Below are 15530 nucleotides of genomic sequence, written 5' to 3'. Positions count from 1 at the left end.
GCCAGGGCAGTAGAGCCGGGGCAAAACCCCCCGCTCCCGCCAGCGTTCAGCCACGTCCAGTGTGGAGACCCCCACCGCCAACCCCATACCCCAGAGGAGGCGAGGAGGTGCCGATGCAGTTGGGCAATGTGCGTCCCAGACTAGATGCCGCCGAGAAGGCCCGTCGTCAACGCTTAAACCTCTGTTGGTACTGCGGGAACGGGGGCCACTTCGCCAGAGAGTGCCCAGCCAAAGGGAAGCCTGCCGCCCGTCTTGCGGCGGCGTCCTCCACGGAGACGAAGGCGTCTGAGCCGACTGGCACACAGCCGGCGGGGGAAGCCAACGACCGGGTGTAGAGAGGCTCGCCAACCCGGTCAAAAAATCCATTCAAGAGCCGCCAACCGGGGTCCTGTTCCTTCTCGTGGTCACATTATGGTCAGCAAAAAGGGGACCCGTCATGATCCACGCCATGATAGACTCTGGAGCTACCAACAATTTCATTGATAGAGAGTATGCCGACTCTCTGGGATTACAATATCATGATTTCAAGAATGCCCGTGTGGTGCAAGCCATAGACGGCCGCCCCCTCAAGACGGGCCCCGTAAGTCAGTGGTCGGAACCCACCAGGATGTGGATAAGGGAACATATGGAAGAGATTTCCTTCTTTGTTACCGAGGTTCCCCATTTCCCTGTGATTTTGGGAATTCCATGGCTGACTCTCCACGACCCTAACATCTCCTGGTCCAACAGAGAACTGCAGTTTGCTTCACCGTACTGCCAAAACCATTGCCTCGTAGCCAAGGTCTGCCATGCCAAAGACACCGAGCCCATCATCACCTTGCCAAAGAAGTACTCCGAGTATTGGGATGTATTCAATGAGAAAGAAGCCGAAAAATTACCCCCACATAGACCTTATGACTGTGCCATTGACTTGGTGGAGGGGGCCCCGATCCCGCGAGGGCATCTCTACTCCCTGACTGAACCAGAGCAAGAAGCTCTCAGGGAATTCATAGAGACAAACCTTCGCAAGGGATTCATCAGACCCTCTCAATCCCCAGCCGCCTCCCCAGTGATGTTTGTGAAGAAGAAGTCAGGGGAACTACGCTTGGTGGTGGACTACAGAGCATTGAACAATATCACCAAGCGGAACAGCTATCCCCTGCCCTTAATCTCGGATCTACTGGATCGGCTTCGAGGAGCCAAGGTTTACACCAAGCTGGATCTTCGGGGGGCTTACAACTTAGTTCGCATCAGGGAAGGGGACGAGTGGAAGACCGCCTTCCAGACCAAATTCGGATTATTCGAGTCCCGAGTTATGAATTTCGGTTTATGCGGAGCTCCCGCAACGTTCCAGCATTTTGTCAATGACATTTTTCAGGACTATCTAGACAGGTTCTTGATAATCTACCTGGACGATTTTTTGGTGTTTTCTAGATCACAATCAGAACATGAGAACCACGTCAAAATGGTGTTACAACGATTGCGGGATCATGGACTTTATGCCAAGCTGGAAAAATGCGCCTTTGATCTACAAGAGGTAGATTTCCTTGGTTACCGCATCTCGCCTCTAGGGCTTTCCATGGATCCAGCCAAGGTTTCAGCAGTATTGGAATGGCGGGCGCCAACTAACAAGAAAGAGGTGCAGCGTTTCTTGGGGTTCGCGAACTATTACCGCAAGTTCATTCCAGATTTTGCCCGCTGGTCCGACCCCATCACTAGCTGCATCCGTGGAAAGCAGCCTTTCCGCTGGACTGATCAAGCAGAGAAAGGGTTCCAGCAACTAAAGAAACTATTCACCTCCCAGCCAATTCTACAGCACCCAAATCCTGGAACCCCTTTTGTTGTGCAAGCGGACGCCTCTGATGTGGCAATTGGGGCTGTACTCTTACAACCGGTGGGAGATCACCTCCATCCCTGTGCCTTTTACTCTCGTCAACTAACCACACCAGAGAGGAATTACACCATTTGGGAAAAAGAACTACTGGCCATAAAGGCAGCCTTTGAAACTTGGAGACATTGGCTAGAAGGGGCCAAATTTCCCATTGAAGTCCACACTGATCATCGTAATCTAGAACATCTAAGAACTGCCCGCAAACTAAATCAGAGGCAGCAACGTTGGGCTTTATTCTTCGAACGTTTCGACTTCCAGATTCATTATGTGACCCCAGCCCAGACCAAGCAAGCAGACGCCCTGTCACGTAAACCGGAATACGCTGCAGGACGCAAGGAGACCTTTGAATCCCAACTATTACAACCCGGGAACTTTGCCACGCTCACAGTGGGGAACACCAAATCCATTCCCATTGGTTCAACTTCCTCTACTCCAGGACCCCTCTGTGCTCAAGAAATCAGGGCTAGTCAGCAAGCAGATGCCTGGGCGCAGGACCAACTTCGCCAAGGTCTGCATTTTCCCTTTTCGCTTAAGGATGGGCTGCTTTGCTATAGAAATCATGTTTATATCCCACCCGGACCGGGCAGGGAAAAAGCGCTTCGTCTGTGTCATGATTGCAAACCAGCAGGACACTTCGGACTATTTAAAACCATGCATCTGATCCTAAGGGATTTTTGGTGGCCCAAGATCCGCAAGGATGTGGAAAAATATGTCAACACCTGCCCAGTATGCCAGCGCTCCAAGATAAGAAGGGAGAAGCCCTCAGGGCTTTTACACCCCCTTCCTACCCCATCTCGCCCATGGGAAATAATTTCTGCGGATTTCATCACTGACCTACCACCTTCCTGTGGTTTCACCACGATCTTAGTGGTGGTGGACCTTTTCACCAAGTTAGCCCATTTCATTCCCTGCGAAGGCCTCCCCACGGCCAAAGAGACTGCGGATCTATTCCTTCAACATGTTTTCAGACTACATGGATTGCCCAAGAGTTTAGTCACAGACCGTGGATCTCAATTCACCTCTCGTTTTTGGAAGGCGCTACAAAAACTATTGGGCATAGACTCTCGCTTATCTTCAGCTCATCATCCCCAAACAGATGGGCAAACGGAGCGCACCAATGCCACTTTGGAGCAGTATCTTCGCTGTTATGTAAACTACCAACAGGACAATTGGGCTTCTCTGTTACCACTGTCTGAGTTTGCCTACAACAATGGAGTACAAGCTTCTACAAAAGAAACGCCGTTCTTTGCAAACTACGGCTTCCATCCACGTTTCTTTCCCCCTGTCATTGAAACTTCAGAAGTTCCCGCAGCAGAGGATTGGCTGCAGGAACTCACAGCGGTGCAACAACTTTTGCTCCAGCAACTGGACCAAGCCAAGGAGGACTATAAACACCACGCTGACAAACACCGCCAGCCGGGCCCCGAAATCAAGGTAGGAGATCGGGTTTTTCTGTCCACTCGCTTTCTGCCCTCCCACCGCCCTTGCCGGAAGTTAGATGCCCGTTTCATTGGCCCCTATCCAGTGGTGGCGCAATTAAACCCCGTGACTTTCAAACTCCAACTTCCGCGTTCAATGCGCATTCACCCAGTGTTTCACCGTTCCCTGCTCCTTCCGGCGGATGGTGTGCGTCCTGATACAGACCAACCGGCCCCCCCTCCTGTTTTGATGAATGGGGAGGAGGAGTTCGAGGTTGAGGACATTTTGGATTCTCGCTTTCACCGCCGCCGCCTACAATATCTCATTGACTGGGTGGGTTTTGGCCCTGAGGAACGCTCTTGGGAAGACGCCTCCACAGTCCATGCTCCTGAGCTAACCCGTCGCTTTCATCAGACCTATCCCGCCAAACCGCGACCTCGCGCCTCGGGGAGAGGGCCCCAGTTTGGGAGGGGCCTTGAGGAGGGGGATAGTGTGATGACCCATGGGCCTTGTAGTCCTGCTCAGGACATTGTAATTCCTGATGAAGATGAAAACTTGGGTTTTTTACCTTCCCAGTCTGAACTGGATTCCTCTCAGCCAGATCTTTCCCAGGCAGATCTGGGAACCTTGCACCTGCAAGAAAGTTGTCTCCCAGAAGTATGTCAAACAAGCCCAGAGCCTACTTCTCCCGTGTTCTTGCGCCGGGAGTTTTGTAAACAACAGAGAAGTTTGGAATCAGCTTCGCGCAGGAGTGCGAGGATTGCAGCTAAGAATGTAGCCAATTAAGACTGCTTCTCGTGAGAATCTTTAAGGAGTTTAACATCTGGTCTCAGAGTTTAGCTTTCGTTTCTGATTCCCAGAGAACTGCTTCGGTGGGAAAGTTAGACTCTATATAGGTGTTTTACCCGCGTAGTAACTTCGCGGAGTCAATTCGTCAGCCTACGGAGCGAGTTGTGTCTGGACAGCGCGCTCCGATTCAAGCCTCGCTCCTGCTCAAGCCTTGCCTTGCTATCCAGCCTTCGCCTTGCTTCCCAGCCTTTGTTTATCTACGGACTTTGCCTTGTTTCCCAGGACCAATCCTTGCCTTGTTCCACGGATTTTACCAAGTTATTCCACGGACCTTGTTCTTGTTCCTAGTTACCTTGTTCCACGTTTTAAGCCTTGTTTCAAGTATCAAGTTATTTCCTAGCCTTGCTCAAGTTTATGGACTAAAGGACCTTGTCATCTCCCCTCACTTTGCTTGGCAAAGTGAGTGTTTCGGTTATTGGATTACAACTTTGGACCTTAATATTTCATATTGGACATTATTTCTTTGGACTAATTTTGACCTTTCCTGAAAGGTCTGCTTCTGGACTATCTTTTACATTTGCTTTTACTAACTTTATATATTTCCTTAATAAAGATATTAGATAGAATCTGGCCTCTGCGTATGGTTATTGGTGCTCTGTAGCCTGGGTCGTGACAGTACTTCATCTTTGCCTCTAATATCCTTACCTCCAGTGAGCAGTCGGACATTATTTCCTGGATTATGGAGTGGTTGGATCTTCTTGCGGTCCAAGGCACTCTCAGGATTTTCCTCCAACACCATAGTTCAAAAGGATCTATCTTCCTTCACTCAGCCTTCTTTATGGTCCAGCTCTTGCATCCATAGATTACTACGGGGAATACAATTGTTTTAATTATGCAGACCTTCATTGTCAATATGATGTTTCTACTGTTCACTATTTTATTGCGATTGGTCATTGCTCTCCTCCCAAGAAGTAAACGTCTTCTGATTTCCTGGCTGCAGTCTGTGTCTGCAATAACCTTCATGACTAGAAATACTAGAATAGGTAGGGTGAGAGTATACATCCCTGCCATACTCCTTTCCCAATCTTGAACCAGTCTGTTGTTCCGTGGTCTGTTCTTACTGTTGCTACTCGGTTGTTATACAGATTCCTCAGGAGACAGACAAGATGACTTGGTACGCCCAATACTACCAAGAACTCGCCACCATTTATTATGAGTCACAGAGTCAAAGGCTTTAGAATAGTCAATAAAACAGGAATACCCTGTTTCCCCTAAAATAAGACATCCCCAGAAAATAAGACCTAGTAGAGGTTTTGCTGAATTGCTAAATATAAGGCCTCCCCCAAAAGTAAGACCTAGCAAAGTGTTGTACATGGAAATACTGATAGTAACAAGAAATTCTTGATAGGATTCATAGTTTGTCTGGTTATGCTGGTTTATGATGACAACTACGGTACAGTATATAATAAATGTTCATTTTTTTGTTCAATAATAAATGTGAATTCTTCTTCATGGAAAAATAAGACATCCCCTGAAAATAAGACCTAGAGCATCTTTGGGAGCCAAAATTAATATAAGACACTGTCTTATTTTCGGGGAAACGTGGTAGGTGTTTTTCTGAAACTCCCTACCTTCCTCTATTTTCCAGCGGATATTGGCAATTTGGTCTCTCATTCTTCTGCCTTTTCGAAACCCAGCTTGTACTTCCGGCACCTCTTGATCCATGTATAGTTGGAGTCTACCTTGCAGGATCTTGAGCAATACCTTACTGGCATGTGAAATAAGTGACACTGTGTGAAAGTTTGAGCATTCTTTAGAATTCCCCTTTTTTGGTATGGGGATATAAGTTGATTTTTTCCAATCTGATGGCCATTCTTGTGTTTTCCATTTTTGCTGGCATATGGCATATGTTACCTTGACAGCATCCTCTTTCAAGATTTTAAACAGTTCAGCTGGGATCCCGTTGTCACTTGCTGCCATGTTATTAGCAATGCTTCTTAAGGCTCATTCAACTTCACTCCTCAGGATGTCTGGTTCTAATTCACTCACACCGTCAAAGCTATCCTCGATATTATTATCTTTCTTAAACAGATCTTCTGTATAGTCTCTCCACTTTCTCTTGGTATCTTCAGCTTCTGTTAGGTCCTTGTCATCTTTGTTTTTGAGCATGCCCATTTTTGCTTGAAATTTACCTCTGATGTTTCTAATTTTCTGGAAAAGGTCTCTTGTCCTTCCTATTCTATTGTCTTCTTCCACTTCCATGCATTGCTTGTTTAAAAATAGTTCCTTATCTCTTATGGCTAATAATGATAAAAACTTTATTTGCATTCTGCCTTATCTCCCCACCCTATCTTTCTGCCATGACCTTCCTGTCTCGAGTGTCCCTTCACAGTTTCACTCATGACATCATTGAGATGCTCGAGCTCCAGCACCATGACAAGGTAACAATCCTTTGCAGGAGTTTCAGCATATATAGGGTATAGATAGATAGATACATAAATAGTTAAAAGACTAATACATCCTATCTAGTATGGGGGTCTTTCTTGTATTGGCCACAGGGAGCCACACATTGATAGATCAGTACCCCAATTTTGGATTCTGAATCTATGAAAAGTGGTGATAAGAGCAAAGTGTAAGGTTTGCTCCGATCAAAGAGGTCAAGTTGTTCTGCTCTGTGCCAGCCTCTTCCTGTAAATATCCATTTAGTGCCCTTGGATTATGTCTATTCTGACAAAGATGGAATGTACCCCAAATACTGCCAGCTCTAGCTGGAGTCAAAGGCTGGCACATCAAGGTTACAGAAAGTTTCTGAATCTTTGTGCGCTTTGGCTAACACACCTCCAGGTATAGAGTTGCTAGGTTAATGAAGCAGAAATAATTAAATAACCGATTATTATGGGATGTTGTATGTGACTTGCTGAGTACGCTTTTACCAAGATATAGAATTTGCTAAGTAGTGACTACATAATACATTGTTGCTTATTAATCTCTTTATTAAAATGTATAAATGCTGAAGTCTTGTCTTTATTCAGATGCCTCTATTTGAGCCATCCTTTTTGCTGTAGCAGTAAAAGACAGGGAACTTCTTCCTCTGTGGGTTTTTTAATTGACAAAGGCAAACTGGGGATCTGTACCTTCCCAACCTTGGCTTGGGGACAACACATGGCTATCATATGCCCAAAGCAACAAGTGTATTGTGGAAATGGTTGTATCTTGATCGACCAAAACCATTCAACTTTATATGCCTTTTGTACTTTTCTGTTATTTGCTATTTTGATGCCGATTAGCTTGGTCTAGGTTGAGAAGCTTTTACATAAATCACATTTGACATACATGGGTTTGTGATTAGCTTTATCATGGCTTCCGAGCTCTTGAAAACTCAGCTACTTGATCTGAGTGCTAGAATCCAGACTTACTCTTCCTTAATCTTAATTGGTCTCTAAACATAAAGAACAGCCCAATATATGCTGCCTATGGCATCATCTGTTAAAGTAGGAATGATTGTATATAGATTTGTTTAAATGTAATTGAGTCATGGTGGTGCAATGTGTGCTGGAGATTGCATCATGCACTGTATACTGTTTACTATGTCAGTATGTAAAGGGTTAAGTCCCTGCAAACTTGGATTGCATCAGACAGCAGAGTCTGGGATAAATTGCCCTCTGCTTCCTATCTTATTCTCTTCTTTGTTTTCCTTCCCGTCTGTGCCTGCGTGAGAACTGTGTATTCCGTTCGTGAGTAAAACTTTTGATAGAGAACTGAAGACTCCAACGTCATTATTTATCTAGTGTTTTCTCGTCAGCGACTTCTGCTGCGTGTGTGCCTAGCAAATCACCCTGACATCATCATAGGCAGAAAGATTAATCTTACAAGTGTCTAGAATTATGATATACCACCTACTGTCCTGATCAGGTTTTTGAGCATTAGAGTCACTTCAAAATGAGGAAAAGAAACAAGCATAAACCCAATAAGAGAGGGCTATGGATCCTTTAGGAATCCATATATTTTTTGAATTTCATCTATTAGCCTGGCCAGGAAAGATTCTGGGAGCGGGAGGAGCTTACTCATGCTTACTACTTTCCTGTACTTTTCTTTTGATGTGGAATACTGGCAACTCACTATCATGATGATGAGTGGCTTTGCACAGCCACTGGTGTGTAATTGGGATGCCTCGGCTGTGCAAAGCCACACTTTTGGGAGACTGATGTAAATTCTGCCCTTTTGCTGTGCTGTGCTGCATTTTCTCCCATTATTATTATTATTATTATTATTATTATTATTATTATTATTATTATTATTATTTTACATGCACCATATTTGCAATAACTGAAAGATGTTGGGTTGAATTTTAAAAGATAATAAATCCCCTGGGAGGGAAGCGTGGGGATTTCTGTTGCAGAAGTGCCCAGACTTATAGCACCAGGTAAGTCCCAGGGCCATGGTCTGATCAGGGGCTATTCATGAGCTTTGCAATTTGTTTGTTTTAAAAACAATTTAAAAACAGAAACCCAGTTCGGAAATCCAACTTTTCATTTCTACACTCACATAAACTGTTATTTCTGAAACAGCTGCAACTGAAGCAAGAGCAGCACAAGACATGTTGTGTCCCTTCCCTCCCAAAAAAAGAAAGAAAACTGGATTGCTAAAGGGATTTCTCAGTTGCCTCTGAGAGCTAACGAACAGTGGAATTTGAAATTAATACAGCATATGTATAGATGCCTGTTACACTCTGAGTCAACACTGAAAAGAGAAAAGGCAGGAAAACATGATTTGAAAGCAGGATAGCTCCTTTTTTTCATTCCAAGTGTGGAAATTCATGGTAGGAAACGCAGGGTGGGAAAGGGAGAATGGGAGAGAAAAAGATCGCGCACACATTCACGGTATACAAGAGCATGGGTAGCACATTGCTGTCTGAGTTTCCTGTTTGCACTTGCAAAAGAACACAGACTACTCCTGTTGCCTATTTGCATGTCACTCTGCTGTTGCATTTTAAAGAGTCAGCATGAATTAAATCCGGCATCCCCAAAAGAGGTTCTGTTTTTCCTGCCTGGCAAAAGCAGGGCTGTGTGAATTGGGGGATATTTTGTTCATATTCCCTTGAAGATCTGAGGTTTGGGATTTGATGGCTTGGTTGCTTTGAAATGACCACTTTTTCATTCCTTGGAGGGCTTAGAGGATTCTGCAACTGCTAAGAAGCATTTAAGTCAGCCAGCGTGAGAATCACTGCAGCATGTTTGTGGAGTGAAGTGCAGGGACTCTCTGGTCCTGCCAAAGTGGAAGAGAGCTCATGCCGTCAACTCTAGCTGAGCATGCACAGCTCTGAAAACTCTTCAAAGCTAAAGGTAAGTTTTGCATTTTATTTTTTATACAGGGACAGGTGTGGGGACTGTAATAGGCTTTCAATTGCTTTCTTTCTTACTCCCTCGGTTCCAGACAGATATATATATTTCCTCTGCTTTTCAACTGGTACAATCTTCAATTTGAGACAGACTGATCAATGTATTTTAGTGACAAATGCCTACCCGTGGGATAAAGTAGCGACAAAGGGCTGTAACTCTAATTAACTCAGCAAACTTTCCCTTGTTCATGCCCCTTTCTTGCCCCCAGCATGACTTTTTGAACATGCCCATTACAAAAGATGCTTTAAGCCAAGAGCTTTGATCAATTTGACCTCAGTCCTCTGTATTGTTAAGCCACAGAGGAGAGTTTAGAGAAATGATGAAGGTGAGAGGTGCCAGCATTTTTTTTGTTCCTGCTGCTGTGCTCTCTGCTGAAGCTGATTTTTGAAAGCTTCTTCTGGACCACCTTTGGCTGTAAACAAGAAAAAGAGACTTGAGAACCTTATTGAAAAACATTCTTTTTTTAAAAAAATGGCATGAGTTTTGTGGAAAGCTTTAGGTGCTCCAAGTGAAAGCATCCATTATGGAAAGCTTTTGCCAAACAACACTTGTTGGTATCTCAAAGATGCTTGCTGTCTTTGTTGCAATAGCTTAATATACCTATGCCATTGGAAATTTCATCTCTGACTAGACTCCAGCCTTTTATTCATAACAACTAGTGAATGACAGTGTGGTCTAGTACTTCTCCCTTATATCTCTTCTTTCTGAGGCTGGCTTCCCACGAAGAGAAAATGCTCTGTTCTATGGCTACCAGTGCCTGAATTGTGTTCTAGAACAATTGCTCAAACATGACTTTATAAAAAAAACAACTAATTAAATTGACTAACAAAGACCCACTTGTATAGTAGTTTAATTACTATATGTGTAAAGGGGGTGCGTCGACAGCAAAGGAAAATAACATATGAATGTAAAATATGAAGACTGTGCAAAACCACTGTATATTCTACTAGATTCATTACAATCTTCATTTTCCTAGGGAGACAAAAAGAAAATGTGTTGACCAGCACCTAAGAGTTAAAGCAAGCACGTGAAGATGGAGAACAGCACAACTGATGGACAAAATGAAACAGAATTCCTGCCCAACCAAGAAGTGGTCACTATTGAATATCAGGTGGTCACCATCCTTTTGGTTCTCCTCATCTGTGGGTTAGGCATTGTGGGCAACATCATGGTGGTAATGGTGGTACTCAGGACCAAGCACATGAGGACCCCAACCAACTGTTACCTAGTGAGCCTCGCAGTGGCTGATCTCATGGTATTGGTGGCTGCTGGGCTTCCCAACATCACAGAGAGCATCTATGGATCCTGGGTGTATGGCTACCTTGGATGTCTCTGCATTACTTACCTCCAATATCTTGGAATCAATGCTTCATCTTGCTCTATTACTGCCTTCACTGTTGAGAGATACATAGCTATTTGCCACCCTATCAAAGCCCAGTTTTTATGTACTTTCTCTAGAGCCAAAAAGATCATCATCTTTGTCTGGGCATTCACATCCATCTACTGCATGCTCTGGTTTTTCTTGCTAGATCTCAACACAGTTGTCTACAAAGAGACCACCATAGTGGCCTGTGGCTATAAAGTGCCCAGGAGCTACTATTCCCCAATCTACATGATGGATTTTGGGATATTTTATGTCATACCAATGATATTAGCTACAGTCCTCTATGGGTTGATTGCCAGGATATTGTTTCTGAATCCCATCTCGTCAGACCCAAAAGAAAAGTCCAAGACATGGAAGAATGGTTCTTCTCCCCCGAACAAGACCAAAACAACCAATAAAGTTATCAACAGTGCTGTGGCTTCAAGAAGGCAGGTAAGAAATCTACCTATGAAATGGCTTTTTTGAGTTAAGGACTAAGGCCATATCTACACTGCCATATAAAATCCTGATTATCTGCCTTGAACTGGATTATATGAGTCTCCACAGCCACATAATCCAGTTCAAAGCAGATAATTTAGATTTTATATGGCAGTGCAGATGGGGCTTAAGATCATGTAGGATCTTTTAAAATATCTGGGAGACATTCTCCTTGTCGCAACAACATTACAGGCATATTTTGTGAGTACATGAGAAAGCTTTGTCAGTGGCTGCTCAGAGATTGTGGAATTCCATCTCATAGAGATTTGGTAGTCCCATCTCTCCTTCCATTGCTTTATAATTCACATGGCAGAGAGAGCTTTTAATAGTGTTGAACATTTACCTTTTCCAATACAATTAGTTGTATTCTATATTGTTTTAACTTTGTCTTTAAGCCAAATTCTTGTACAATGGGTTTTTAATGAAACTTATACAATTTTTTTAAGCTGGACCCTGCTTTTGATTGCTTCCAAACTGCCTTGGATCCTGTTCAAGGGGGAAGGTGGAATATAAAAATACAATACAAAATAATAAATAAAGATGACACCTACATAAAACTTTTCCTGAAGGTTTGAAGGGCCCTTTCATAGGAATTTCTATGCACAAATCTTTAGGACAAAAATGATGATGAGAAAAATCTGGGGCCTTCATGTCGTACTGGTGAATTTGCTAGAAGAAATGCTCAGCTGTTGTTGGAATTCTACTAGATTGTCCTTGTTCTCATCCAAAAAGGAAATTCTCACTAAGGATTCCAATGCTGTCATTGTGTCATTGTGTGCCTTCAAGTTCATTTTGACTTGTGGCAATTCTATGGCAACCCTACCATGGGGTTTTCTGAGGTTGAGAGTATGTGACTTACCCAAGATCACTCAATGGGTCTCCATGGCCAAGTGAGGAATTGAACCCTAGTCTCCAGTGCCATAGTCCAAAGTTCAAACCACCATACTTGTCTATAACTCCAGCCAGGGACAGCTACATTTGGGAGTTGGTAGCTAAATTTGAGTAAAATTTATTTTTAAGTATTTATTTATTTATTTCCCTTATTTCTATCCCGCCCTTCTAACCCGAAGGGACTCAGGGCGGCTCATAGTCTGGCAAAAATTCAATGCCAATATACAATACAAAAAGATAAAACATAAGTAATTAAAACAATTGGATAATTTAACAAAATACAATAAATACATTTAAAACAATAGTATATAAAATACTTGAACCATTCGTCCGCAAAACCTTGTACATGAACCATAATCCGGACCGAGTTGAAGCCAACAGAATTCACTCATCAAACGCTTGCTCACAAAGCCAAGTACACTTATATTCTGACCTCTAATGTACTCAGGGTATTAAATAAATTCTATCTGCCTTTTAGCCTCACTACAAGAGCACGAAGTAGCTTTGTCTGTTGTACTTTTAAAAGGAGGAAAGAAGGGGAATGAGAAAAAAATGAAATATTGCATCACATTTAAGGTTTAATTGGTTTAATTTTTGCATGACTTTTCCTGGATCTAAACCCACTTCTTCAGATGCATCCATTTTTGGATGTCCTGTGTCTGAAAAAGTGGGTTTCTAACCATAGAAGCTCGTGCACATTCCTCCCCCCCCCTCTCCCCGGGTGCCCCTTTCCTCTTATTTATGCTTCAAGATATTAATACAAAATTAATATCTTTGAAAACTGTTGCATTTTGTTGGTGATGTTGTTTCATCGTGTGCCTTTCAGTTAATTCCAGTTCATGGCAACATTATCTTAGGGCTTTCTTGGCAAGAGGGGTTGCCTTTGCCCTCCTTTGAGGCTGAGAGAGTGTGACTTGCTCAAGATCCCCCACAGGGTTTCTATGGCTGAGCAGGAAATTGAACCCTGGTCTCTTGGCCCTCTACCATTACCCTAAAAGGGGGGAAGGAGTTGCAAAAGAGATTGGGCTGGGAGAGTGAAGATTTCCCAGTGAGTTTCATGGCTCCAGAGGCGGTTCAACCACCAGGCCAACTAGGCAGTTGCCTGTGGTGCCATCTTGTTGGGGGCGCCATCGAGGCAACTTCTTTCTCCTGCGGCCTGCCTCCGCAAGGTATTGAACTGCTTTTTCTGTTCATTTGTTGTGAAATATGATGTTTTAGTGCTTACTTTGTAAAATCTTAATGTAATTTGATGTTTAATAGACTTTTCCTTAATCCCTCCTTATTATCAAACATTTTCGCTTATCATAGAATCATAGAATAGTAGAGTTGGAAGAGATCCCATGGGCCATCCAGTCCAACCCCCTGCCAAGAAGCAGGAAATTGCATTCAAAGCACCCCCGACAGATGGCCATCCAGCCTCTGTTTAAAAGCCTCCAAAGAAGGAGCCTCCACCACAGTCCGGGAGAGAGAGTTCCACTGCCAAACAGCTCTCACAGTGAGGAAGTTCTTCCTGATGTTCAAGTGGAATCTCCTTTCCTGTAGTTTGAAGCCATTGTTCCGCGTCCTAGTCTGCAGGGCAGCAGAAAACAAGCTTGCTCCCTCCTCCCTATGACTTCCCTTCACGTATTTGTACATGGCTATCATGTCTCCTCTCAGCCTTCTCTTCTGCAGGCTAAACATGCCCAGCTCTTTAAGCCGCTCCTCATAGGGCTTGTTCTCCAGACCCTTAATCATTTTAGTCGCCCTCCTCTGGACGCTTTCCAGCTTGTCAACATCTCCCTTCATCTGCGGTGCCCAAAATTGGACACAGTATTCCAGGTGTGGCCTGACCAAGGCAGAATAGAGGGGGAGCATGACTTCCCTGGATCTAGATGCTATTCCCCTATTGATGCAGGCCAGAATCCCATTGGCTTTCTTAGCAGCCGCATCACATTGCTGGCTCATGTTTAACTTGTTGTCCACAAGGACTCCAAGATCTTTTTCACATGTACTGCTGTCTAGCCAGGCGTCCCCCATTCTGTATCTTTGCTTTCCATTTTTTCTGCCGAAATGAAGTATCTTGCATTTATCCCTGTTGAACTTCATTTTGTTAGTTTTGGCCCATCTCTCTAGTCTGTCAAGATTGTTTTGAATTCTGCTCCTTTCTTCTGGAGTGTTGGCTATCCCTCCCAGTTTGGTGTCATTTCCAAACTTGATGATCATGCCTTCTAACCCTTATCCAACGCTTTTATTTTTCAGTGATTGGTTTTTTTTTGGGGGGGGGGGCACCAAAATTCTGTTCGCCTACACTTGAAAAATACCTAGGGCTGGCTCTGCATGATGGCTCAGTGTGGAATGAACCTCTCAAGTCCCAGTTTAATCCTCTAACCCAAACAGCTTTTTTCATTTGTTGTTCTTGTTGAAGAAGGATATAGACAGTCTACACAGCATTGGTAACCTAAAACAACAAAGCACATATGACCATAAATATTAAAAAAAGGTAAAGATTTCCGCTGACGTTAAGTCTAGTCATGCCTGACTCTGGGGGTTGGTGCTCATCTCCATTTCTAAGCCAAAGAGCTGGCGTTGTCCGTAGACACCTCCAAGGTCATGTGGCCGGCATGACTGCATGGAGCGCTGATACCTTCCCGCTGGAGCAGTACCTATTGATCTACTCACATTGGCATGTTTTCGAACTGCTAGGTTGGCAGAAGCTGGAGCTAACAGCGGGCGCTGATTCTGCTCCCGGGATTTGAACCTGGGACCTTTTGGTCTGCAGTTCAGCAGCTCAGTGCTTTAACACACTTCGCCACTGGGATTCCCGACCATGAATAGACGCACACATAATTTGACTATACAAACTTTTTGCTGACAAGGAAATAAGAAATTTGGAAATACCGTTATTTGGGCTTGTGATGCTGCTAAATTAAAATGTTCAGCAACCCTTGACTGGAATGGAATTTAAGCCATTTAATCTATCTAGAAAGTGTGACTCTCCTTATTTGGATATCTCTAAATAGAGGTTGGGTGGACCACATTTAAGAGTGCTTAAAAATTATATTCCTGTACAGTAGGAGGTCAGACTAGATGGCTCTTCTGATTTCTTCCAGCTCTATCATTCTATATGGAGTGTCTGCCATCATCATTCTATTCCACAAGAAGAGCAAGGAGACAGATATTATTCATAATGAGCAGTACTATTAAGTGACTTCAGATTCTGGAATCATAGGGGATAAAAACATATTTAGATGTGCGGTTCTTTTCTTCAGAATGATTCAAACTATGCCTTTTATATTTGGTGTATTTATATGAGCTTATTCTT

General features: G+C 43.7%; 1 protein-coding gene across 2 annotated transcripts in view; it reads left to right on the top strand.

The window, feature by feature from the left end:
* The first annotated feature begins 8564 nt into the window (after positions 1-8564).
* trhr (thyrotropin releasing hormone receptor) overlaps positions 8565-15530 on the top strand; it is a 43557-nt gene continuing 36591 nt past the window's right edge. Inside the window, exons 1-2 of one of the 2 annotated variants that reach the window (XM_008108249.3) lie at positions 8565-9420; positions 10454-11293. In XM_008108249.3, the coding sequence (XP_008106456.1) occupies positions 10511-11293 (783 nt within the window). In that variant the 5' untranslated portion in view covers positions 8565-9420; positions 10454-10510. The remainder of the gene's footprint in view (positions 9421-10453; positions 11294-15530) is intronic. The other variant, XM_003219421.4, reaches the window with a different exon arrangement.

Source organism: Anolis carolinensis, chromosome 4 (genome assembly GCF_035594765.1).
Source record: "Anolis carolinensis isolate JA03-04 chromosome 4, rAnoCar3.1.pri, whole genome shotgun sequence".
In the NCBI taxonomy this organism is placed as follows: domain Eukaryota; kingdom Metazoa; phylum Chordata; class Lepidosauria; order Squamata; family Dactyloidae; genus Anolis; species Anolis carolinensis.
The sequence above is the reverse complement of the archived record's forward strand: the minus strand, read 5'-3'. Positions and strand labels throughout refer to the sequence as shown.